Source organism: Amia ocellicauda, chromosome 6, assembly GCF_036373705.1.
Source record: "Amia ocellicauda isolate fAmiCal2 chromosome 6, fAmiCal2.hap1, whole genome shotgun sequence".
NCBI lineage: Eukaryota > Metazoa > Chordata > Actinopteri > Amiiformes > Amiidae > Amia > Amia ocellicauda.
The window spans coordinates 7,678,356-7,702,661 of record NC_089855.1 but is presented as its reverse complement, the minus strand read 5'-3'; the positions used below and the strand labels follow the sequence as shown (position 1 = coordinate 7,702,661).

The window sequence follows — 24,306 nt, the reverse complement described above, 5'->3', positions numbered from 1 at the left end:
AATACAAAAATCAGTGCTTTACTCTAAAAGGATCAATAGTCTTTACCACACATGACAAGTAAATGACTCCTGAGGTGCAGTTTCTTATCAATTAATGAAGTGCCAGCAGGTAAACCTGTTGATGAAGTTGTGGCTGTGGATAAGCGGGGCTGTGGTCATTCCTCTCACGCAGAAATCGCTTTATTTTAGGGCGATTATTGGATTTGTTGGGAACACAGATAACCAGTCACAACTTTAAGGTTATTTGTGTTTTATACAGGCCCTCCTTCTCTGTCGCTGTCCTTGGGAGATTGTTGCCATCCATGTAAAGTTTTATTTTTGTTGGTAAATTGACTTTTGTGATCTTTATGTAATCGTCATTTGATTCCTCCAAGCGCTCCACCCAGTAGAGTGATAAACCAAAAGACCAGGACTCCCGGCATGGCAGTTTTATCACTCTACTGATTTCACAGAGGGGTCACCCGTATCGAGCTCACATACACAAAGGACCCCGATAAACACATCGTTTATCTTCAGTTCTCTAGATTGAGAGCCGCTCCTTTCCTGGACGTGTGTTCTGATTGGAGCTGTAGCTGATACAATGATGTCCTCTTTGACATGAGCAGAACATATTTTCTCACCACTTGCTACAGAAAACCATCTGGGGCCCAAGCTACATGATGTTTCTGTTTATCTTCTGGTGACTTTAAAACCTGAGAAGTCAACCGCAAATACAGATCAAATCCAAATTATACACCACAGTGGCACGAACAAAGCATTAGATGGGTTCCTCTTTATCCCGTTTCAAATCTCCTGAAGTATGACAGTGATTTTGGGAGAGCATTAAGGAGGCAGTGATCCAAATCCCAGGTACCCATTGCTGGGCATAATGTATGTAATTGCATCTGATTTTGATCAACATAATGCAGTGATTGCTCGCATCGTTTTACAATCCTTCAGATTCTACCTTACTTTCTTTTCCATTCATTCATTTCCAGCGGTGGGGTGGGGGGGGTGGACTAAAAAGCACATATTTGATCATGCAACTGCGGAGCTGGCACACCAACACCTTATTTGTATTCCCATCTGTTCTGTCTCCATTTCAAAGCACATAATTTGCTTACCCAGTTTGTGTTGGCATGTCTGGGAAGATAAAAAAGAGAAGCTCTTATTTACCCATGGAAGGCTCCCGCGTCTCGACGGAGAGGGAACTGGCAATTCCTGCAGTCTCTGATTTCCAATTAACTCCCTGAAGAGGTGATGAAACCGAAACACAGGGAATGAAAGCATTGTCTTCCGAAAGTAAAATGACAGCTGCAATGCCAGGCAAAATGATGTGAGGACTCCTATCAAACCCTCTCCTGGATCCCACCCCTCTCTACATCTTAAAGAGAAAAAAGATGCACAGATTTGATATATGTTGTTGCATCTTGACAGGCTTTGCTCTTCTTATACGTGATCACAAAAAATAAAGACACACACACACACACACAGAGTTCAGAAGATTTGTGTAGCTGTGTTTTCCCCGAGCAGAAGGAGCCCATTTGTAACCTGCCCAATCACTGAATTAATATGTATTTTTGTTTTATTTCCTTGTCATCTCGCAGCATTTTTCCAGTGGCACACAAAAATGCCTCGTACTTAAAACATGGCACATGACTTACATGTTACGCAGAGATTGAGAAATCAAGAACTTTACTAAATTAGTGTTGAAGCAAGTGATTTGAGAGCTGGAGATAATCCATCCATCCATTTTCGAAACCGCTTTTCCTGGCGAGGGTCGTGGGGAAGGCGGAGCCGTTCCCGGCAGGCATAGGGCGCAATGCAGAAATACACCCAGGACGGGACGACAGAGCTGGAGATAAAGGACTGACTAATAAGCTCTTTAAAGCTGAAACATTTACATAAAGCTTACATGTTAAGGAGGAGAAGAAGAAAAATAATCTAAGCAAAGGTACCGATACACAAAGAGAGGCTTGGTGGTAGAGAGATCAGTGCTGATTGAAGTGAGGAGATATAAGGAAATAATATCAGAGCAAATACCACAAGGCTTATGAGAGAGTATCCTGGTTTAAGGAGCTAGTGAGAACAGACGTGCCTTCAGTGTGTGGTTGGGCCAGGAGAAGGGAGCGAGGGAGAGAGATCTCCGCAGTGAGATTTGGGGGAGTGTGGTATAAACAGTTTAATTCAGTGTTGTTCGGTATTACATGGGAAGCATTTAAACCTCAGGAGACTTTACTGAAGGAAGTGATTTTAACAAGCGAGGTCTTGGCTGGTGGAACATGAGAGCGGTTTAGAAGTTCCATCATGTCTGTGCAGGTTCTATGTTCTAGAACATTTTCAAAACCCGGACAAGATGATAGCCCACGAAATTTAAAATCGAGGTTTTGATGATTTCGAGTTGATATGCCTAGCCACAGTCTTCGCTCTTTGTTCGTCTATCTTCCTCATCTTTTTGAGAAGCGTAGTGGGTTTTGTTTGCACCCCGGTTATCTGAAAAAGAGAATACTACCCAAAGGTGGTGGGGCATTGTCGTTTCCATTTCCAACTCAGCGATCACAGACCTGCCCACACTGCCTACTGCATCTACTCGACTTGAAAAATAACCAGCACAGCGGGCGTCGACCTATACCTGCATCTGTAAACTGCTGTGTTTAATGGTGTTGTCCCTGTGTTTCTAGTAATAAACAGCACTGAACTCTTCTAATTCCATTGGAAAGTGCGTTGGCATCCGACTAATGCCAGGGCAGTCCAGCACCAGACAATAGCTCTCGTGTAACGGTGTTCAAACCTCATCCGGCGCTGCTCTGCCAGCGGGCTTGAACATCGCGCCGTGCTTTTGTTCAGCCGCCGGGAGGGAATCGATACATGTTGAGTCTTCTCCGAAGGGAGGGCCGGGGCAGGGGAGCCATTTGCATCGTCTGACACTAATAGTCCTCCGGGAAGTGCCAGGGATTATCATCATTATCGTCATTTCGGTGCAATCAGCCCACAGGAGAGAGAGGCATAAAAAATGCATTATGGGTGAGAGTGCATCTGTGGCACTATTAACTGTTTCCCCAGCCTGGACTGATTTAATTTTATTTTTTTAAGGGGTGGGGAGGGTATAGGAGGATGACCAAATTCCCTTGTAACAACAGGCTTTCTAATGGGTTAAATGTGTCACTGAGCTGCATCTGCTTTTAGTATCAGCTCTTCCCCGTCTTTAGTTGACACCCTTCCCGCAGTGAAGGCAGTGAGCTAAACATGCCAGGATCGCATGAGCAGACCTCTCACTTTTTCTTTATGAAGAACAGAAGAACATAAGAGAGTGTCCAACCGAGAGGAGCCCATTCGCCCCATCATGCTCGTTTGGTGTCCATTAATAAGTGATCCAAGGATCCTATCCAGTCTGTTTTTGAATGTTCCCAAATTGTCTCTTCAGCCACATCGCTGGGGAGTTTGTTCAGATTGTGACGCCTCTCTGTGTGAAGAAGCGTCTCCTGTTTTCTGTCTTGAATGCCTTGAAGCCCAATTTTCATTTGTGTCCCTGGGTGCGTATGTCCCTGCTGATCTGAAAAAGCTCCTCTAAGGAATCTCATTTACATATTGAGATCTACAGCTACCTTTGCTTTCGAACGGCAGTTGTCCTGCTGTTCTGTATCTCAGCCCCAGTATAAGTTTTGCATACATACCTCCTGCCCCACAATTAAATGTCCCATGTGTGTTTATTACACTCAAACGATTTCACTACAGTAAAAACAAGCTGCTTATGCAGAGTTTACGGCTAAAAAAATGCTTTCCAAGAGAACACGCTTCTGGTATACACTAATGGACAGTGCTATAATAAGCATATACCTCCTATACCCAGAGTCCTCTCACTCACATTCACTTTTTCTAATAAATAATTGTGTAAATAATAACATTACAAAATGATGTAGTTACTTCCAAGGCCAGGCATCTCTATCGAATAGACATTTTGATATCCTATTGAGAAGTAATGATAATAGTGTAATAATTATGATAGCAGTAATGAGGAATCCATGGAGAAGCCGTCTCTGTCGCTTTCAGCTGTCTTTCCTCGCGTGTAACAGACGCAGCTCCGCTTTGTGCCAAGCGTCAGTGGGCCGTCCTCTGCGGCCGTGACCTGGAGGTCTGTGTATTGTCCTTCGCGGCGAAGCGTGTCCCCTGCGATGCAGCCCGGTCTCTGTGAGGCGCGAGGCGTGTGCGTAGCTACAGGCGTCTTCACACACGCGTGCTGGATGGATGCCACTATCAGAGAGAGGTCTTGAGAGCTGTGGAGAGAGATGGACAGTCCTTCCATCTTCCGCTCCTGGCTAATTGTCCAGATGGTCGCCGGCTAAAGTCTCATGATATTATTTAGGAGCTGCCAGGGAAAAGTGCCCTTTTCCCAGCTATGAGTCGGGCCGCTGAGTAATCTAATAACCCATTCATTATCTGTGAGTGTCAAATATCATCGAGCAACAGCAACTACTTTATAAGCCATGTAATTTTAATTGATTTGAGCTTAATGGAAAAAGGAAAAAACAAAACTGTAACTACTCTGCATAATATTACATGTAATTAATGGAGATCGTGTGACTGGAGTTTATTATTGTGTTTGTAATGTTCGTAAGAAAATTAAAAGCCATTACTGTAAACATGCTTAGAGGAATTGCATTAGGGAAATTATTTATTCAAACACATGCCTTCTTAGCCCGGCGCTGTAATAAATTATAATTTCTCCCCATTAATCTCAATAACCAGCTCGGTGGACATGTTAGTGTTACAATATGTTGTTTAACGTGTTTTTACAGCAGTGTGAACGTGTGTGTATTCATTGTCATACAACAATGCCTCCAACATGACACATTCCCTCTGTTTTCATGGGTTTGGCACACAGTCCAATATAGTCGAGTCTTTTCCGGGATAGATGGATAATGACTATCTTGTTGAAATAAACATAGCCTCTTTTTTTGTCTCTTTTACCATCCAGGATGAAATCCTCACCGTGATCAGACGAGTGGACGACAACTGGGCCGAGGGGATGCTGGGAGACAAAATCGGGATCTTCCCCATTCTGTATGTCGAGGTAAGAGTCCGTTTGTCACGTTCCCTTTTGTCTTCAATTAAGTAGTATTGATCTGGACGCCGTGCCGTTCGCTTTGGCCACCGCTCCCTTGTGGGCTAATGGAGTCGTTAAGGCTCATTGCAGATGCAGGTATTCAGAGCAGAGACCAGGCTGCCTTGACCACAACGCGCCGGCTCACCGTCAGCTCCCAGAAGTCTCTTAACTTTCTCTCGACCTGTAGCGTTTATACAGCACGTTCAATCAAAACTGAATTAATTAAAATAGTACATTAAAAGTCCTCTGGTCCGTGCGGTGCTAACTTTGCAAGTTTGGATATTTTCACCACTGCGTCAAAATCCTGTTTCTGGTAAGAACAGCCGAGTTCAATCTTCTTTTTCCTGTTTTTTTACAGAAGGGAGGCGAAAAAAAAAAAAAACTAAACTGGGACTTAAAGCTGTCACGAAGACTTATACTGGCTTGGCTTCTCATTCTGTCAGGTGCTTTATTCTGCCAGAGAGAAGCAGAATGTGCCTGGCTTCATGAGCCTCGTGTCAGAAGAATAGGCTTGTCATAAAGCACAGCATTAAATGTATTTTATATTGATTTACCCCTATAGCTGTGATTAAGACGGCGGAGTTGCCGGCGCGAGGTCAGGCGCTGGCGGGGCGAGGGAATGGCAAGGACACGCTCCGGCAGATTGGCGGGGTTGGAGTTGAAGTCCTGCGGTGGGCCTCAATTACATTTCCTACAACGAGTGCACTGCAGACAGATTGGTTCTCGTGGTCACTGCTAAACAGGAAGGAAGGATGACACAAAGGGGGCTTTCTTCTATACCATCCTGTAAGGTTTACCAATGCGGGCTGCAGGTCTGACGTGGAGCTCAGACAGTGAGTGATTGGCCAAGATGATATAATATCTTCAAGATAGGGTTGTTTAGAAAAGGCCTAAGCACACATTGTTCGAAAATGTGCCCTCTGACCTGTGACATCACAAAGCCAAGGCTGAATACAGTCAACCAATATCTGAGAGATTCCCTGTCGTAGAGTGCAAGCTTCTTGACTCTTTGCCCAGCAGGGTGTACCATAAAGTCTGGCAGCAAAAGAGCAGCCCACGGGAGGACTTCCTGTCAAGGGGTAGAAGATAATTGCTTAACATTGATTCACTGGCCTCTTGACCCAGATATTTGTGGCAGAGAAAGAGATAATAAGAATGAGAGTTTTTGATAGAAACTTTATTCTGATTAAATATCTGCTTGGTTCTGGTTGAGTTTTAGATTTCTATAAATATGAAAGAACTAGAGTTAATCCATCCAAAACCAGTGCTCAGAAATTGATACTTTGGTTTCTTGATCACAATCTGATAACGCAAGGACATAAGGAAGGGAAAACATGAGAGCAGGGTTCACTGCCTTTTGGTTAATTTGGTTTCAGTATAATATTGAATTGTTCCACATATTTATTTCAGCTAAGTATTAGAATAATTTATATACCCATCTCTTCTGGTTTCTTATTACATTTATTGTTTTAATGGATTGAAAACTACACGTTTAACGTTTTCTGTGGAGCAGGAAAACATTGCTGGAAAACAATCACTTTTTTATATTTTGTACAATGTTGATTTCCAGCCAGAATCGCTATAAACATGGAGTCTTCTGTGTTTTTGGAGATTGCTCTTTATGATTGCAGTCATTTATAATCGGTATTATTGGCTTTGACCTGAGCACAGTGAAGGAAATCGATGAGGACCGCTTGGCTGCATTCAAAAGTCTCAGTAAAGTATTTATGTGAAAAGGAGTTTGACCAAGTGACACACATGATTAGTATAGATTATACAGGCATATTCACATTGATCATGCCTGCTACACAACACAGAGGTCAGACCTGATAGCGTTGAAATGTAATTACATATTGGACTCAATCGTGTCAACAATAGCCAGCATCCAAACAGACAGTGGTACACGCTGTTTTCCCCTCTGGGATTGAGGATCCTGGCTCTCAGATGAAGATAAGATTTGGGTGGCTTGAAGGACCATGAAGAAGAAACATAAGAGCATAAGAAAGTGTCCAGTCGAGAGGAGGCCATTCGCCCCGTCGTGCTCGTTTGGTGTCCATTAATAACTGAGTGATCCAAGGATCCTATCCAGTCTGTTTTTGAATGTTCCCAAATTGTCTCTTCAGCCACATCGCTGGGGAGTTTGTTCAGATTGTGACGCCTCTCTGTGTGAAGAAGTGTCTCCTGAAACATAAATAATTGAAAGTCTCTCCCATTTATCCCAAGACACTTTTTTGATCGCTGAGGGGCATATTGTCTAATACTGTGGTAGAAACGTGTGAATCAACAACCAATTAAAACATCTGAAAGTGCAACAAAGCCATTTTATTGAGGCAGGGGTGGGGGGTGCGTGATTCTGGCACGCCTGACAGATGTGTCAGGGTCTCTGATTGGTGGCGTCCCAGGGGGGCTGTACTGGAGGGCAGAGAGCAGCGTTTGAGAGCGAGAGAGTGGAGCCCCATTAGGACCGTCTCGGCGTGGCAGCTGTGTCCTCTGGGTCACGGAGGCCGGGGATTCGCGGACTGCCTCGTTTATCTTCCCCTCTGATTTGTTTTTAATGAATCGTGGCTAATTAGAGGCTGCTGGACAAGATGTTATTTCAGTTTTAATCTTGGATTTGTAAATAGTGGCATCTATTTTGTTTGCTCTGGTCAGATGATGTTTGTCTGTTTCTGTATTTTGCAGTAACTTTAGTAGTAAAGTAGTGAGACTTTTTTTGCTGAAACACCACGCCAGGAATATGTTTAATGTGGCCGTGCGCAGCAATGAATACAGGTTGTTGTGCTGGTTTCCACTCACAGGATCTACACGACAGAGAATCTTAAGAACATAAGAATATAAGAAAGTGTCCAATCGAGAGGAGCCCATTCGCCCCATCGTGCTCGTTTGGTGTCCATTAATAACTAAGTGATCAAGGATCCTATCCAGTCTGTTTTTGAATGTTCCCAAATTGTCTCTTCAGCCACATCGCTGGGGAGTTTGTTCAGATTGTGACGCCTCTCTGTGTGAAGAAGTGTCTCCTGTTTTCTGTCTTGAATGCCTTGAAGCCCAATTTCCATTTGTGTCCCCGGGTGCGTGTGTCCCTGCTGATCTGGAAAAGCTCCTCTGGTTTGATGTGGTCGATGCCTTTCATGATTTTGAAGACTTGAATCAAGTCCCCACGTAGTCTCCTCTGTTCCAGGGTGAAAAGGTTCAGGTCCTCAGTCTCTCAGTAGGACTTTCCCTTCAGAACTGGAATAAGTCTGGTTGCTCTTAGTAGGACATGATTCAAGCTGTTCGTGTGTTTGAGTTGTTAAGAGACAATAATTCACAGAAGTACAGGAGAAACAGCAGATGTTAAAAGGATTTTCGAATGCAAAATTATTGTGTGGATGTCATGTTGTGTCCTTCACTTCTCAGGGGTGATGACACCAATTAAAAACCATGATGCATTAGTGTTCTAATAACTGCACAGTGTGTAGTGTACACTTTCTAGGTGGGAAATGGTTTAGTCACAAGTCTGTTTATGTGCCTAATTAGAGTTTAACATTTAATCTTTCGCAAATTATTTATTGTGGAATTAGTCTAGTGGAGAAAAATAAATAATCAAAGCCAAACAGAGTGAAAAGCCCCCAGCAAAGTTTTGTTTCCTCGTTGCTTTTTTCTTCTTCTTCTTCTTTGCAGTAGTTCTATTAAAATGCGATTTAGAGCAATTAGCCAGGTGGTTACACAGAGTGATTATGGAGTGGTGGCCCAATGAATCTTTGAGTCTAAGTGTGCGCCGCGCCTCTTCCGAGCTGATTGAAATTCACCGTGTGCCGCTCGGTGCTGCGTCGTTAACTTTTCAGCTGCATTTAATCAATTCACACGGCCCTGGAGCAGATTCAGCAATCTCAGGGAAAGTTTAAAGCAGGTGAGCGTGTTCGTTCTGTAAAGTCTAACCTTTCAAAGTTCCTTGAGTGAGACCTCTCTGCCGCGGACTGCACAGTGACTCTGCAGTGGAGGAGATGCAATTTCAGGCCAGATGCGCAGCCCCTCCCCCACGAATCCCAGCGCACACCCTGGAGAAAAGACCCTCAGAGAGACAGTGTGAGAATGACCTCATGTCCTACACATCCCACTGAAACACTCTGCTTCTTGTCTCCCATGCTTGTTGGCTTCAGTCTCTCCTCACCCGTCCACAACCATTTGAGCTGAAGCGCATTGTCTGCTTTGCTCCCAGCGTATAAAATCGTTAAAATAACCCTCTCTGCTGAAATTTTCACCTCATTCCCACAAACATGATATCGATATCAGAATTAACTCCTCCATCGTGCCCTGTGAAGTGGAGAAAGAGCCAAGCAGTTCCCTATAAAGTTTCCCACAGTAAACCTCCGTAGTAATTTGGAGTATTTCCCACAATTTCGCCGTATATACTATACCATGTACATATACTTTGTTCTGCTATAATTTTCCATAGTTTGTATCATGGTTTACTAAACTATAGTATCTCCACACTTCGATTTAGTCAAAATAATATTTTTTAAAAATAAATAAATGCATACATCCATCTAAGCGTTGTCTCTCGTACGCCGGGGTGAGGTAGCACTGAATTTATGCAGGGATTTGGCTTTGTAGTTATTTTAACACAACTGTGAAAGAGATATATATTCCAGACAGTGCCATACTTCAGTGAAGCCTTCCTTATTTCATTATGATGATTTTTCTCTGCAGTGCGTTTGATTTAAGAGGCAATAGGAGAAAACCAGTACCTGCCCGTCGTGGGGAGAATAAGTGAGATATCATAAAGATCCAGAGAAATGTGATCATAAATGCAGAGCTGTGACACAAGCAGTTTAGTATTGAGTGTCCTGAGATTACAGACCCGTTTCTCTTCGGCTGGGGCTCTTGGGGGAAATCATTAGAGACGTATGGCGTGCATTCAGATGCCGGTGTGTATTTTACTGTGTCATTCCCCCAACTGTGAAATTAAGACAAACTTCAGGTCTTTATTGTCGATACATTGTGTTCACATTAACGGTTGTGGGGATAACGAAACCATTTCATTTCGCCAGAGAAAACATACCTCCTTGACTTGATACATTACATATCCAGTTTAAAAGTTCAGAATTTCCTTAATTAAGCCCCAAGTGAAGCTGTCTTGCTTAGGAAGCGAGAGTATGAATAAATGTGGTAAACCGTGTGGAATAACAAGGCCGAAGCCCCGGGCAGGGAAGGGCCAGGCAGGACAAGCACAGGTTGTTTTAATAATGGATTTAATTGCCGTAAACCTTCAGAAAGACAGTTGATATTCCCTGGGATATGTGTCTTGGGTTACAGGATTAATTTAAATGGATATCTGTGTTATGAATGTGGATATATATATATACAATATGTATGTATATAAATATATGTGTTTATATATATAGTCGATACTCATCACTCAATAATGGTTTGTACTTGGATCCATTTATTTATTTTTCAATCTGTTCTTCTTATTCCCAGCATTCCCTTATTCCCTTCTTATTCCCTCCATGCTCCTTTGTGTCGTCCACAGTTTCTGTTTCCAAACACACTCCATCCAATTTTCTTTTGATTTCTTCCATAATATCTCCTTCTGCGCTGATTTGTTATCCGAGGTTGACGTAACTTTTGACTTCTTTGAGTATCTGTTGATCTACTTCAGTTTTCTGCGGTTTAACAAAGCTGTTTAATATGACTTTTCTATATATCAGGTCAGTACCTCCTGGAAATGTAGGCTTTTGTTGGTTTAAACACTTAGATTATGATTGGTGCTTTGTAGATAATGTAACACAAGTCTCCAATTACATCCTGAAGGACTATGAATAAACTCAGCTGAGTTACATGTATTGTGCGACCTTGGTTATCTGTATCGACCGATTTAATTGTGGCCCCTTTTTGATCTGACTGTAATTGATTTATTTTGTTTCTGGTGTTTTAATGTTCTTAATGTTTTCGATTGCTTGGGGACATTAAAGACTTGTTCTATTCTATTCCGGTGATCCTCGTGTTACTTTATTTCATCGGCCGTGCTTTTTTTTTATTTCCCGTGCCTGCTTGCCGCAGAGGAGGCGGTGGCATGTTCTCATAGTTAAGCTGTCAAGTTAGACAGATGGCTCTACAATTGAACATGGATAATTGTAAGGCATCCGAGGGGACTGGGGGACGTTTCGATCCCTGTAATCCCATTAATGCAGAGAGACGCAACGAATCCAACGCTGATAAGGGGGTTTGGCCGCGCACTCGACGTGGAGGACGGGCAAACGCAGGGGTGAAGTACGAGGGGGTGACACATGACAGGGGTTTCACAGTCGAGTGGACGGCGATGGAGCTTGATTTTTAACTTCAAGAGAGGAAAATATCGGCCAGCTTTTAGAGACTCTGGCTTCCTGTTGCAATATAGACCCCTCAGACATGTCTCCCATGATGCCCCGCTCTATTCATTTATTATTTCTTCCACTTAATATACCCAGTCAACTGTCAACGGCGGTATGGGCGGCCATTGATGTTTTATTGTTTCTAATTGAACACGACGTCTCTCGTTCAATTTGCATTTCATTTGAATTACAAAAGATTCCAAATGTTTCCAAAGCGTCGTCCGCGTCGTCTTTTTGTCAGGTAAGGGGGTTTGCCGTCTCCCGTCTGAGGGGAACACGCCGTTAGGGACCGGTGCACCGCTACCCATATAGGCCAAATTAATCAGCTCTCATTTGCATGGCATTTGCATCTCATTAAAACCTCAATTAACATGGTAATTCGCCTCGACAAACATTTACTCTGAAGCTGCAGAAACCTTCATTCAGAGAATCCTCTGCGGTCGAAAGGAGCGGGAAAACTTCTGAGAGATCGGGGCCTTAGAAAGTTTCTATGTGCTGTAATTATGCTGAGCTGTATGCGGCGGAAAACAAAAGCAGATTACAATAAACATTTTTGTATTTAGAGGTTACTCACCGACTGTAAAGGTTGAGTAAATCCCCTGGGTTCAATTAAAGACGTCACAGCGACCTTGGAGGAGTGTGGAAGATGGATGTCCAAACACAGACACAAATAACACGTCAAGCTGTAATGATGCCACCGTGAGTGATGGCCCTTCGCCGCACACAACACGACACACGATCGAAGAGGCGGAGCGACAGAAAATGAACAAAGGAGCTTGGGCTGAGCAATCGGAGAGAAATGTAATGTGACGGCTAGATCCCCACACTGCGTCAGGACAGGTGACGGTTCGGATGGTTGTGTGTTCAGTGATAAATCTCCTCCTTCAGACGGGGAGACGGAGGCCAGGCTGTAATGGAAGTGCCATTGATTTAGAAGTCGCAGAACGAGTAAATGACAGTGAGAAATGTGTGGCGCTGTGGAGAACGAGCGGGTTCGGGCCTTGTTCTCTAGTCGAGATCATGTACGAGAGGCCCCACTTTGTTTGAGCTCAGAATCGCATATAATTCACCAGTTAGATCTCCTTTTTTTGGGGCTGCTAACAACTTAAGACTCGAGTCAGTTGACGGACATGCAGAATGCCTCATGAGTTCAGTTGATTGGGGTTATCAGGGAGACGGTTCTTTTCCGGGAGACAGAGATGCTCTGGCACCGTGCAGAGGGCGCTATAAAGGGGTCTTCCTTTCTCTGCCAAGCTTGGCTTTCCACAGTTTCAAAGAGAGGATGTACACATTCCTATAGTTACAATGATCAAACAGAATCATTTAAACAGCCGTCCGGGGTTCTGAAATTAGATGCACTGTGTGGTTTCTCTGATTTATTTGGGGGTGTGGGGAGCAGGTGGTGTTTTAGATGTGTGGCACAAAATCACACGGTTGCCTTTCCTGGCCTGTTCCCAAACTGTGTGTTTTCTGGAGGGGGCTGAAGAACAGGGGGAGAGAAATTGTCTTTGTTGACATATGAACCTGCTAAGAACATATAAATAAAACTCTCTCTGGTGCAGGTGCCCGTCCGAACAGCAGGTTTCTATCCCGGGACTCACATCACTTCTGTCCATTCTTCGGCTGGCTCTGCACACACACACACACACACACAACATTTGTCACATTTTAAAGCACGGGGCCCCACGGTGAGCCGTCAGGAGAGGAGGCTGCCATGTGTTGGCAGTTGAGCGCCTGCTTTGGCTCTCCTGCTAACGAGGCAGTTGGGGAATGGCTGTTAGGGAGAAGCTTTTTTATAACAAGGGAGCCCTGGGCTGTTTCGGGCCCGTTACCATCTGCCGAGAAGCATCTTTAGGAGGGGAGAGCGGAGAGTTCGGTCCAGGACAGGGAGTGAGGGCGTGTGGGCAATTGTGACACATTACATGGTGTGTTTTCCCTCCTCAGGACTCGCTCCACTTCTCTTCTTTTATTTAGACATCCGTGTTGTTTACTGACTTGTCTGAATATTTAAAAAACACGTTATTAAGTTCTCCACGGAGATGTGATAAACAGGGCTGTCGTTCGCAGTAAATGTTTAACACTCATGTCATTCAAACGCAGGAATCTCCTGTCAGACAGCGGTTTAGTTTCACCAGCATAATTGAAGGCAAAGAGTTGTAAGTAAACAGAAGCTTTTACAAACCTTTTAATACAGCGTTTCAGCGACACACTTCACAAGCAGCCTATACTATTTATCTTGGGCCATCAGTCTCTTCTCAGTACAGTGCAGGAATGTCACTATATACATATATATTATTAGCATTTGTTTATTAGAGAAAGGGTATGGAGGTTACTGTGCCCCAGTAACACCAGTGCAGACGGCATGCTGTGCCCCAGTAACGTCAGCATTAAAAGTCTGTTTGGATGCTTCCAGAAAAGCAGAACATTGCAGTGCTTGCTGGACTGCAGGAGTAACTAATAGAGGGTAAATTGGAAACCTCTCTGTCCAGGGAGTGTGTACTTAGCCCAGGCAAGAGGCATCACTTCCCAGCCCCGGGGGAACGCCAGGGTTACCCGGGTTAATGGAGGGGTTTCTCCGAGCTCTGGAGAAAGTGGCGGCCCCCTGTCTTTGAGGAAGCCTTTCTCAGCACTAGGATAGCCTATATGACCTGCTTTTGTTTTTTGTTTGTTCCGACCAAAGGGAAACTATATTTCGTTCAAATTGTCCCTTTTATTTAAAGTAATTTTTCCCTTTTATCTATCTATCCATCCATTCCTCTACCCTGTCTAATGGATTATATTCTGTATCTGAAAGCTCTGGAGCCTGTGGCAATTTTAAAAGGGTGTATCCTTCATTTTTTAAAGAAAACGGAATAAATACAGCATCTTTAAGACCCATAATTCAATCTGAATTCTTGTGTCCTGTGGGTGTAAATGCGATTCGCGCTCCAGGCTTCAGATCACTGAACGCTTTCATGCAGCAGAAACCAGCAAAGGAGGATAGCGGTTTTAAATTGTTCTGTTTGTTTGCTTTCACATCAGGCTTGCGTCCCCCTGTCACACCGGGGTTTGTTTCAAGTGAAATTCCAGCAAGAATAGACGGTAAATCTCGTACGAGCCCCCCGGCCCACCTCGCACCTGAATATAATTTGAGATGACTTGTAATCTGTGATAATGGAATATAAAGACTGCGGTAAAGTGTGGTTGCGCTGTTAACGCAATACGTGGGGGAGAGTGGCTTGTCAGCAGCTGCGCGGTTTAAAGACACGGAGCAACGACACCTAAATATGTTGAACAAAACCAAACGACAGTGACACACACGGCAAGGAATAATCATCAGACACAAGTTTTGTCATCCAGAGTTTGAAAAGATGGTTTATAATGCGTGTGTATAACTGCCATGGCAAACGTTTTAGTTGTTAACTAGAGGAAAGAGACAGAGATGGATATGAAGAACTTGTAACTAAAAGAGGACAAGACCGTAATAGACTGATGGTGAGACAAACTCGTGAGGAACAGACGTTTCACACCTTTGTTAGGTTAAAAAACTAACTAACTAACTAACTAACAAACCAAAGAACGTCCAATGACTGTGGCTTTATTGATCGAGAAAAGTTTGAAAACAACTCTTTCACCACACATGTGCAGTACGTGTGCTGAGATGCAGTTAGCTCTCTTGTCTAACATCGTGCACTCGGCTGTTGCCTCGTGATGAAGGATCGCTGGCTGACGACAGCTCCCTGAGAGAGAGCACCTGATCCCACGCACAGGAGGGTTATTTCTCACCGCAATGACGACGCTGATTGCGGTTTGGTAGCAGGATGTGTTTACTTGAGAGACCAGTCAGTGGCCGGGCATGAGCCTTTAATTCACGGGCTAATTCAGCCGCGCTGGACACATTCTTGCGAAGACCTCATGGTTTATCTCGGCTTTTATGTGAGGATTGTAATGTAGTAAAATGTGGGTTCGTAATAGATGTACAGCACTTTCAGATACACCGTCGTTAAAAGCTCACATGGTTGATGAGGAATGCTATAGTAGATTTCTGAAGAGCTCACTTCATATTGTAGAGCCACTGGCTGGGGTCTTGGGGGTTAACTATCGATACATTAAAGGTAAGGATGGGATAAGGAACATGGACCCCCTGCTCCCTCGCTGTTTGTGCGTCTAAAAGAGCCAACAGAAGCGCATTGCCAGTTTATTACACTATGCCTGGTGCTACAGGAAAAGATATGCATTTCCTTTCAAAATTAGGTTACACGGAAAATCACAACTCCTATTTTTAGTGCCAACAGAAACAGCTTCATGAGGAACATTTTTTTCCTTTCTTTCGCACTTGAATACAAACCCGTTAATACCTTAATGCAGTGTAACCCTGCACAGATGTTTCCATGGTGGAGAAACTGCATTGTGTGTGTAGGAAATCGTTTTTGCACGGGCAGTCGTAATCTTCCTCCTGCTCGGCTCCAGATCGTGACTAATTCTGCACTGCTCTGTTTTTGTGTGTGTGTGTGTTTTTTGGGTGCGTGTTGTTTTCTGGTGCTGGCTCTCACTCTGCTATTGTTTGGGCTTTTCAGCATCTAAAAACAATCCCGTTCTTCCATTTTCGTAGCTGGCTGTCGGCTGTTTTCGCAGTTTCCATTTGTAATCAAAGTTGAACAGAAATCTCCAACATGTTTGCATACAAAGCCTGGGCACTCCTAGTCTGAAATATATAATTAAAACATGATATAAATAAACCATTAAGCTACCAAACAAGCAAGCTGGGCTAAATTATCACCTTTTCTCTGGTTGCTTATTTGTTTATGTTCGTATATAAAATCCAAACTGACTGTAAACCCAGACATCGCTCTGACATTGACATCCACAGCTGAACGAGACGGCCAAGCAGCTGATCGAGATGGACAAGCCCTGCCCGGCCCCCGGCCCCTGCCCTGACAGCGCGGCCCCGGCCGGCCCCTGCTCGGGGGGCAGCACCACGCTGAACGGCACCGGGGCGGTCAGCGCCATCCAGCGGCGCATCGACGCCAAGAAAAACACCAAGAAGCGCCACTCGTTCACGGCGCTCAGCATGACGCAGCGCACCGCCCAGGCGCTCAACAACCGCCACTCCATGGAGATCAGTGCGCCGGTGCTCATCAGCTCAAGCGACCCCCGTGCCGCCGCCCGCATCGGGGAGTGTCCGCACCTGTCCTCCAGCGCGCCCTCGCAGGTACGGCTCACCCAGCACGCTCTCACTCTCTCTCACTCTCTCATTCTCTCATTCTCTCTCACTCACTCTCACTTTCTCTCTCTTTGTCGCTTGCTCTCACACATTTACTATCACTTTCTCTCTAACCCACTCACTTTCATCTTCTCTCTTACTCACTCTCACTTTCTCTTACTCTCACACACTCACACTCTCTCTCACTTTCTCTTTTTGGCATGACATTTGTATACAAGTACTGCTAAAGCATGTGATATAATTGATGCATATAAACAGGAAAATATAGATTTATAGAAACAAAAAATGTCTTCCTCTCACTCTCACTTTCTCTCTTACTGATTCACTCAATCACTCTCACTCTTTCTTTTACTCACTCATTCTCTCTCTTACTTGATAACTCTCACTCTCACTCAGGCATTCACTCTCTGTCTCTCTCTCCCTCACTCTCACTTTCTCTCACTCATTATCTCTCTCTCTCTCTCTCTCTCTTACTTATGGGGGGGTGTTTAAGGTTGTTTTCTCTTTTCTAATGTTCTTCAAGTGCTCTTTTTGTGTTAAGTAAAAGGCATTGTTAAAAATCAAATCAATCTCTTACTCACTCTCACTTTCTCTAATTTTTTATGTGGCATTGGAAGAGAAACTGTCTATAACATTTGATGAATATTTTGAACCTAAAATGTTATTAGTCTCTAACAGCAGACCAGTGGAAAGTGTTTGGCTTTGAAATCCTGTTTCTGTGCTCAGTTCGTTGTGTGGTTAATTAGTTTGACAGTAGTATCTGAACTGTAGTCTTTATTAAAGCATCCAGAACTTGAATTGCTCGCTTCAGTGACTATAAGACCATCGATGAACAGAAAACATCTCTTGATTTCACTCCAGACGTTTCCACAGTTTCAAACGGGGATTCTAGTCTCATAACTTGAGTTTGATCTCCTTGCGAACGCTGGCTCCTAATAACAATCGCACAACAGACACAGCGTGGGACGTTTCAATAAGCCTTCGATCAGCATCGAGTAAAGCACAGAGCGTCACACATACCAAGTAGTTTGCAAGGCTTTTGTCTGCTAATATTTTGTCGCCTTGGCTTTAAAAAGTACATTAGAAATTGCCCCCCCGCCTCTGGGGAGTTGGAGTATTTGTTTAAAAAAAAAGCTTCAATTCATTGATTTCTTGGACAATGAAGCACAGCGGCGCAGACCCGAGGGAGGAGGTTGAGTAAGGCTATCAGTTCTCTAGACCACGGCCACCAAGCGATTTTTATTTTCCAGAGGTCTTTTGTTTCTCCTTTGTTGATAACAAAGCATTACACAGATATCAGATTGTCGCTGCAGTACTGTTATGCTCTGTTGTCGTACGAGAAGAGGGCAATTTGCCACACAGTTTGCTGATGAGATGTTTCTGTGGACGCCCCGCTGAGACAAGTAGACTGCTGATGTTGTGACCCAGAAATGCAAACAGCATGGCCAGTCGCTGTCCGGAGGGTAAGAAAACCGTGACTAACATCTGGAGAGTGAATGCAGGGGTTTTCAGACCGTTTCAGGGTTGGAAACGAACCTGGTGGGCCAACTGATATTTTACCCATGTGTTTTAAAGTTTTCTCTCAGTCTTTTGAGTGTGCCTTACTCTGCCCCTGTGAGGAGAGAGACTCTGTAAGAGCTGAGGATGAAGACTTCACAAAAGCCGGTTAGCCGCTTCATTGAGGTAGTCTCCTCAGTGCCTCTAGCATTAGGGGTCTCAGCTGGTCCTCCTCGTGTTCATTTGTCGCCTCATGAATTATTCGGTCCTAATGCCGGGGGAGAGGTCAGCCTTGTTGTCAATTCCCCGGACAGAGGGGAGAGAAAGTGGCTCTGATGATTAATGAATGAGGGAGACCCGAGGCCATTTGGAGCCCAGCTTGTGGTCTCCGGCCCTGATGCAGTTGTGTGATTTGGGGTGGATTGGATTGGGTGTGAAAGTCAGGAGGCCACCAGCTCACAGGTGCAGCAGATATATTGCTCTTTGTTTTGAAGGCTTGACCCACATTTGCTAAATTAAAACAACAGCAGCCTAATAAAATAGTCTTCTTGACCAAGTTATGTCATTACCTCGCCCTTGAATAATTGACTCTTGCTTAGCGACATATTTTTACCCTTCATAAAATGTTCAGACATGCTCAGTGAAATCTAGTCCAGCACAGATATCGTACCAGTTTGGTCACTGATTAACTTTTTACATTGACTCACGCTCGGCCTCGAACGAATCCAGACAAATAAACATAGAATTAACGAGGCGCTCAGCGGGGCGGACATTTAGAAACCAGGCCGCTGTCTCCCTGGTGCTCTCGGCATGTCTTAAAGAAGCCACTAACGCTGCACGCCTTGCAACCCAAGATAATTAGGTCCAACGCGTCAAGCCACAAACTCAATCCCTTTGTTGACAATAATTGCTATTTCACCCACAGATGCTAACCCCCCAAAAGTGTCGCCTCTTAATTGGCCAGACATTAAATGCTAAGTAGCTGTGCACACTGTGTCCGAGTGTCTCCGTGTCCCTCGGTGGGGGTGTGATGGGATTGGAGCCGGTCAGGAGGTATTTGGCCAAGTGAAGCACGGGGGTCCGGGCTGGGGGGCGCTCTGTCCAGTCCCGAGGGGGAGAGGCTCATTTCTGTGGGGCTGCCACAGAGGAGACCGTTCCTCATGGTTTCCCTGTGTCCTCCCTCTTCGGTTTATTTCAAACAAAGAAGAACATTGACTATGTTTCATACAGAACTGTTACGGTACTCGACCGCAAAGATCAGGGAATGAACCGGTAAGCGTCCTGCTCTTTGTTGACCCCATGTTGTCCCCCTCTCCCGCAGGACTCCTCCTCCTTCGCTGGGACGTCGACCGTGGCCGCCGGAGCCCCGCCGAGAGTCACCGCGGCGTCCGGGGAGTCGCCGACCCCCGCCAAAGTACAGCTGCCTCTCAACATGTAGGTCTTCTGCTCTGTGGCCGTCTAACACGAATATGAAACTCCCATCTGCGTGGTCTGTAAGAGTGCCACTGAAAGGCCGAGAGACACGAAAGAAATACGTGACATAAACTTGACCAGAAACAGATTCTGCACTCTAGAATGCGGCGCGGATCGAACTCTGTCTGACGCAGTCCTGTTTCGTCAGATATCTATTTTTCACACACACTCGTCTCCCAAATGCCCGCATCCCCCCGTCTCTGTTTACTACAGACGTCACGTTAAAGACAGTGTGTTCAGTCTGTCGATGGTCCTGGAGAGATTACTTTTTCGCTGCTACGCGCTGATGGCTGATAAACTCCTGTCACAATAATGACTAAAGCACGCGGTTGCCATAGCTACCAGAAGGGTCTGTTTCAGGCGGTCCTCACTTTGTACACAGTGTGAAACGAGGCGCTGCTGTTTTTGCTGCTGTTGACAGTGTTTATTCTTTGGTTTTGTATTTTCAGATTGGGTTGAATTCAGATTAGCTCTAGAGAGGAAAAAACTGAGAAAATTGGATGCAGGGGTCCCAATTAATCATATATACACTCACCTAAAGGATTATTAGGAACACCATACTAATACTGTGTTTGACCCCCTTTCGCCTTCAGAACTGCCTTAATTCTACGTGGCATTGATTCAACAAGGTGCTGAAAGCATTCTTTAGAAATGTTGGCCCATATTGATAGGATAGCATCTTGCAGTTGATGGAGATTTGTGGGATGCACATCCAGGGCACGAAGCTCCCGTTCCACCACATCCCAAAGATGCTCTATTGGGTTGAGATCTGGTGACTGTGGGGGCCAGTTTAGTACAGTGAACTCATTGTCATGTTCAAGAAACCAGTTTGAAATGATTGGACCTTTGTGACATGGTGCATTATCCTGCTGGAAGTAGCCATCAGAGGATGGGTACATGGTGGTCATAAAGGGATGGACATGGTCAGAAACAATGCTCAGGTAGGCCGTGGCATTTAAACGATGCCCAGTTGGCACTGAGGGGCCTAAAGTGTGCCAAGAAAACATCCCCCACACCATTACACCACCACCACCAGCCTGCACAGTGGTAACAAGGCATGATGGATCCATGTTCTCATTCTGTTTACGCCAAATTCTGACTCTACCATCTGAATGTCTCAACAGAAATCGAGACTCATCAGACCAGGCAACATTTTTCCAGTCTTCAACTGTCCAATTTTGGTGAGCTTGTGCAAATTGTAGCCTCTTTTTCCTATTTGTAGTGGAGATGAGTGGTACCCGGTGGGGTCTTCTGCTGTTGTAGCCCATCCGCCTCAAGGTTGTACGTGTTGTGGCTTCACAAATGCTTTGCTGCATACCTCGGTTGTAACGAGTGGTTATTTCAGTCAAAGTTGCTCTTCTATCAGCTTGAATCAGTCGGCCCATTCTCCTCTGACCTCTAGCATCAACAAGGCATTTTCGCCCCCACAGGACTGCCGCATACTGGATGTTTTTCCCTTTTCACACCATTCTTTGTAAACCCTAGAAATGGTTGTGCGTGAAAATCCCAGTAACTGAGCAGATTGTGAAATACTCAGACCGGCCCGTCTGGCACCAACAACCATGCCACGCTCAAAATTGCTTAAATCACCTTTCTTTCCCATTCAGACATTCAGTTTGGAGTTCAGGAGATTGACCAGGACCACACCCCTAAATGCATTGAAGCAACTGCCATGTGATTGGTTGATTAGATAATTGCATTAATGAGAAATTGAACAGGTGTTCCTAATAATCCTTTAGGTGAGTGTATGGCCTTCTCTGTTTAATAACTGTGGGGAAATTTGGCTGGCATTCCTCTCTTCCTCCGATTACACACAGAATGGGCCGGGGGAAAGAAGAAGAGTTGCATTATTTGTTTTTCATTGCAACCCTTCATATTGGTTATGCAACCAATCAGTTAATCAACCAGTCAAAGGGTGCCCCGATCTTTGGCAACCCTGTTTAAACCTGGAAGCTGTCGCTGGCGTGTTGTTCTGATCCCTGAGTGCCCATGTCTCTCCCGACAGATACCTGGCCATGTACGCCTACAAGCCTCAGAAGACGGATGAGCTGGAGCTGCGCAAGGGCGAGATGTACCGCGTGACGGAGAAGTGCCAGGATGGCTGGTTCAAGGGCACGTCCCTGCGCTCCGGCACGTCTGGCGTCTTCCCCGGCAACTACGTCACCCCCGTGTCCAGGTGAGGGGAAACAGAGTCCCCTGAATCAAAATGTGGCGTGTTGTGTCTATGTGTCTAGCTCAGGTGTAACTAATTGCCTTCTGATTCACACACCCAGTTAAGTGGCTCCACCTGTGTTATGTTACGGTGATTCACATGATTTCAGGATGAATTCAGCAGCTCCTGTAGGTTCCTCTGCTGGGTCGTGCATTTAAGAGCACAGACTCAACCAGGAGCATCAAGGAGCTTTCAAAACCAAAACAACACATTAACGTTTTCCCCTTAACACTGTGGAGTATGATGTGTAGAAAACAAATCTAATCTGAATGCATGAAACTGAGGCACTGAAAAAAAATCATGGGGGTGTAGACTTTCTATAGGCACTATACATGTACATATATACTCACTCTATACTTGTGTGTGTCAAAGACTGTCATTTCCCAGAAGGTAATTAACTTTGAGCACCATTAATCGTATGTAATTGAAGCTTGGCCGTGTGTCTGTGAGGCAGTTATGTGAAATTCCTGCTGCTCTTATGGTCTTCGGAGCCGGTTTGCCTTGCGGTGCTGCGGTTCCTGCCAGAGATGCCGGTGCAGTGGTCGTTCACATGAAGTGTGTTCAGTTGGAAGCAGTATAAGTGTCTCGTATCTCCTCTTTGTGTTATTCTGAGAGCGTGCTTCATGATTTGCATTTTTATGTTCTTAAACCGTGCTTATATATAAATGCACAGTTCTGGGATGTTGTCGTGTAACTGAACCTCACCTTCGCTGCGAGGAACGTTGAAACAAGGCAGGGGCGGCCAGGGGGGCGGGGATGGTGGGAATTGAAGCCGTGCCCCGAGGTCCCCGCGTCCTTAAACCCACAATACCTGTCCGAAATATAAGCACAGCAATAACTCAACGGGAATCACCTTAAAATGGCTTTTAATGATGGAAGCAGAGTAGCTCAAATTGCCCTGTCACAAAATGATTAAAATATATGGGATGGCAGTAATGGACCTCCGCTAGTTTATTATCATAATGCACAGGTGCTGCTTGCACAGCAGTTACCCGGGCTGCAGAAAAACGTAATTAGTTCTGCTAAAGAGTGCCGCCTGCAGTGGGAATGTGAGGGGAGAAAAAAACACTTCCTGAGATCTGAGGAGACTCGCAAAGATATCAACTGTCTCAGCTGATTGGCAGGCACGTGCGTAGGGGCTGCAATCAGTCCAAATTACAGCTTCCCCGACGTGACTTCAGCTGAAGTGGAGCAAGACCCCTCGTGGAAATAAAAACATATAATTTATTCATAGAGAGCACATCTTCTGAACGAGCGTTTCCACCGAGGTGCGCGCCTCTCCCGGCGTAGATCGATGGGCTGCTCATGCGTGGCCTCATTCCCTCCACTGTCGTTTCCACCGCAAGTGTGTCTTCGGCGGTGTGTCAAACAGAGGTCATTGGGTAACTACCCATTCAGTAACGATGTGACATAAAGCTGCATCAGCCGTTTTGCTGCAATGTGTTTGCCATAGAACGAAATGGAAAAAACATGATTTTCTGTCTGTGTTTTTTACTTACCTCTGATCCACTGAAGAAGATAGTTATCCAGAGGAATATTGCAACACTAAGCTGCTATTCCAGTCCCACCCGGTTTGACCAGGTGATGCCGCTTCTTCTCCTAACCCATCCAGCACTGCTTTCGATGGCCAGAAGCCCGACATAAAACCAAAGCCAATGGCAGGAGTTGCTTTGTGTCTCTGTGTCTTGTGGGAAAGATGAAAGTCTATGGTTGGGAACTTTGAATATTTGTTCACAAACCGAAGCCAACTTTGATGTATCCCAGCAGCTTCAGTAAATAATTAAACAAAAAAGGGAATATAACCCGTGTCATTAAGGTAATGTAATAATACAAATCATTGAAGGTATTTTAAGGCCAATACTGACGTAGACACTGCTTTGTGGTTTATTTGGACCTGTACATTTAGTGAACCAGCCCAGTATTTGATTGATTGTACATGAATATAAAATTTCTAGGGCATATCCATTGGGAAAGAATTCACAAATTGAGCTTCAGATCCCATAAAACACATCATCAAATCAATCAGGTCGACTTTGGAGCGTAATATGTCGCTGGATGCAGAAGTGTGACCAGAAAAGACCCAACTGGAGAGAAACTGCAGCCATTTCCCAGCACAGAAAACTCAGTATGTGCTAAACTGTGACTGGGAGGAATCGCCTTCCTCTTGTGTGCTGTATACGCCGTCCAAAAAACACAACGCGGACAGGTGGAGGGTGGAAACGATGAGGAAACGCACTGAACTCGTAGACCTCGGGGCTCTGTAATCCCCCAGGTGTGCTCTTGTACAACAGGGGGGAGAGTGGATCTCAAACATCTGATCCACTTCACGAAGGAGAGATTGTGCAATTGGGAACCCGCCAGGTACTGCAGCATTTTGGGAAATGACCAGTTTGGTTCGGTTTCACATTTTCTAATTCTCCAGGACGAGCTCAGCCAAGTCAAATCTCAGGTGCATTATTATTGCTGGACAGTTTCCTTGGTTTAA

The 24,306-nt window shown here is 44.9% G+C and overlaps 1 protein-coding gene across 1 annotated transcript in view; it reads left to right on the top strand.

The window, feature by feature from the left end:
* Positions 1–24,306, top strand: part of LOC136750855 (E3 ubiquitin-protein ligase SH3RF3) — a 118,493-nt gene that overhangs the window by 77,115 nt on the left and 17,072 nt on the right. The window contains exons 3-6 of the mRNA XM_066705984.1: positions 4,955–5,050; positions 16,286–16,627; positions 19,458–19,570; positions 21,615–21,785. Of these exons, the coding sequence (XP_066562081.1) occupies positions 4,955–5,050; positions 16,286–16,627; positions 19,458–19,570; positions 21,615–21,785 (722 nt within the window). The remainder of the gene's footprint in view (positions 1–4,954; positions 5,051–16,285; positions 16,628–19,457; positions 19,571–21,614; positions 21,786–24,306) is intronic.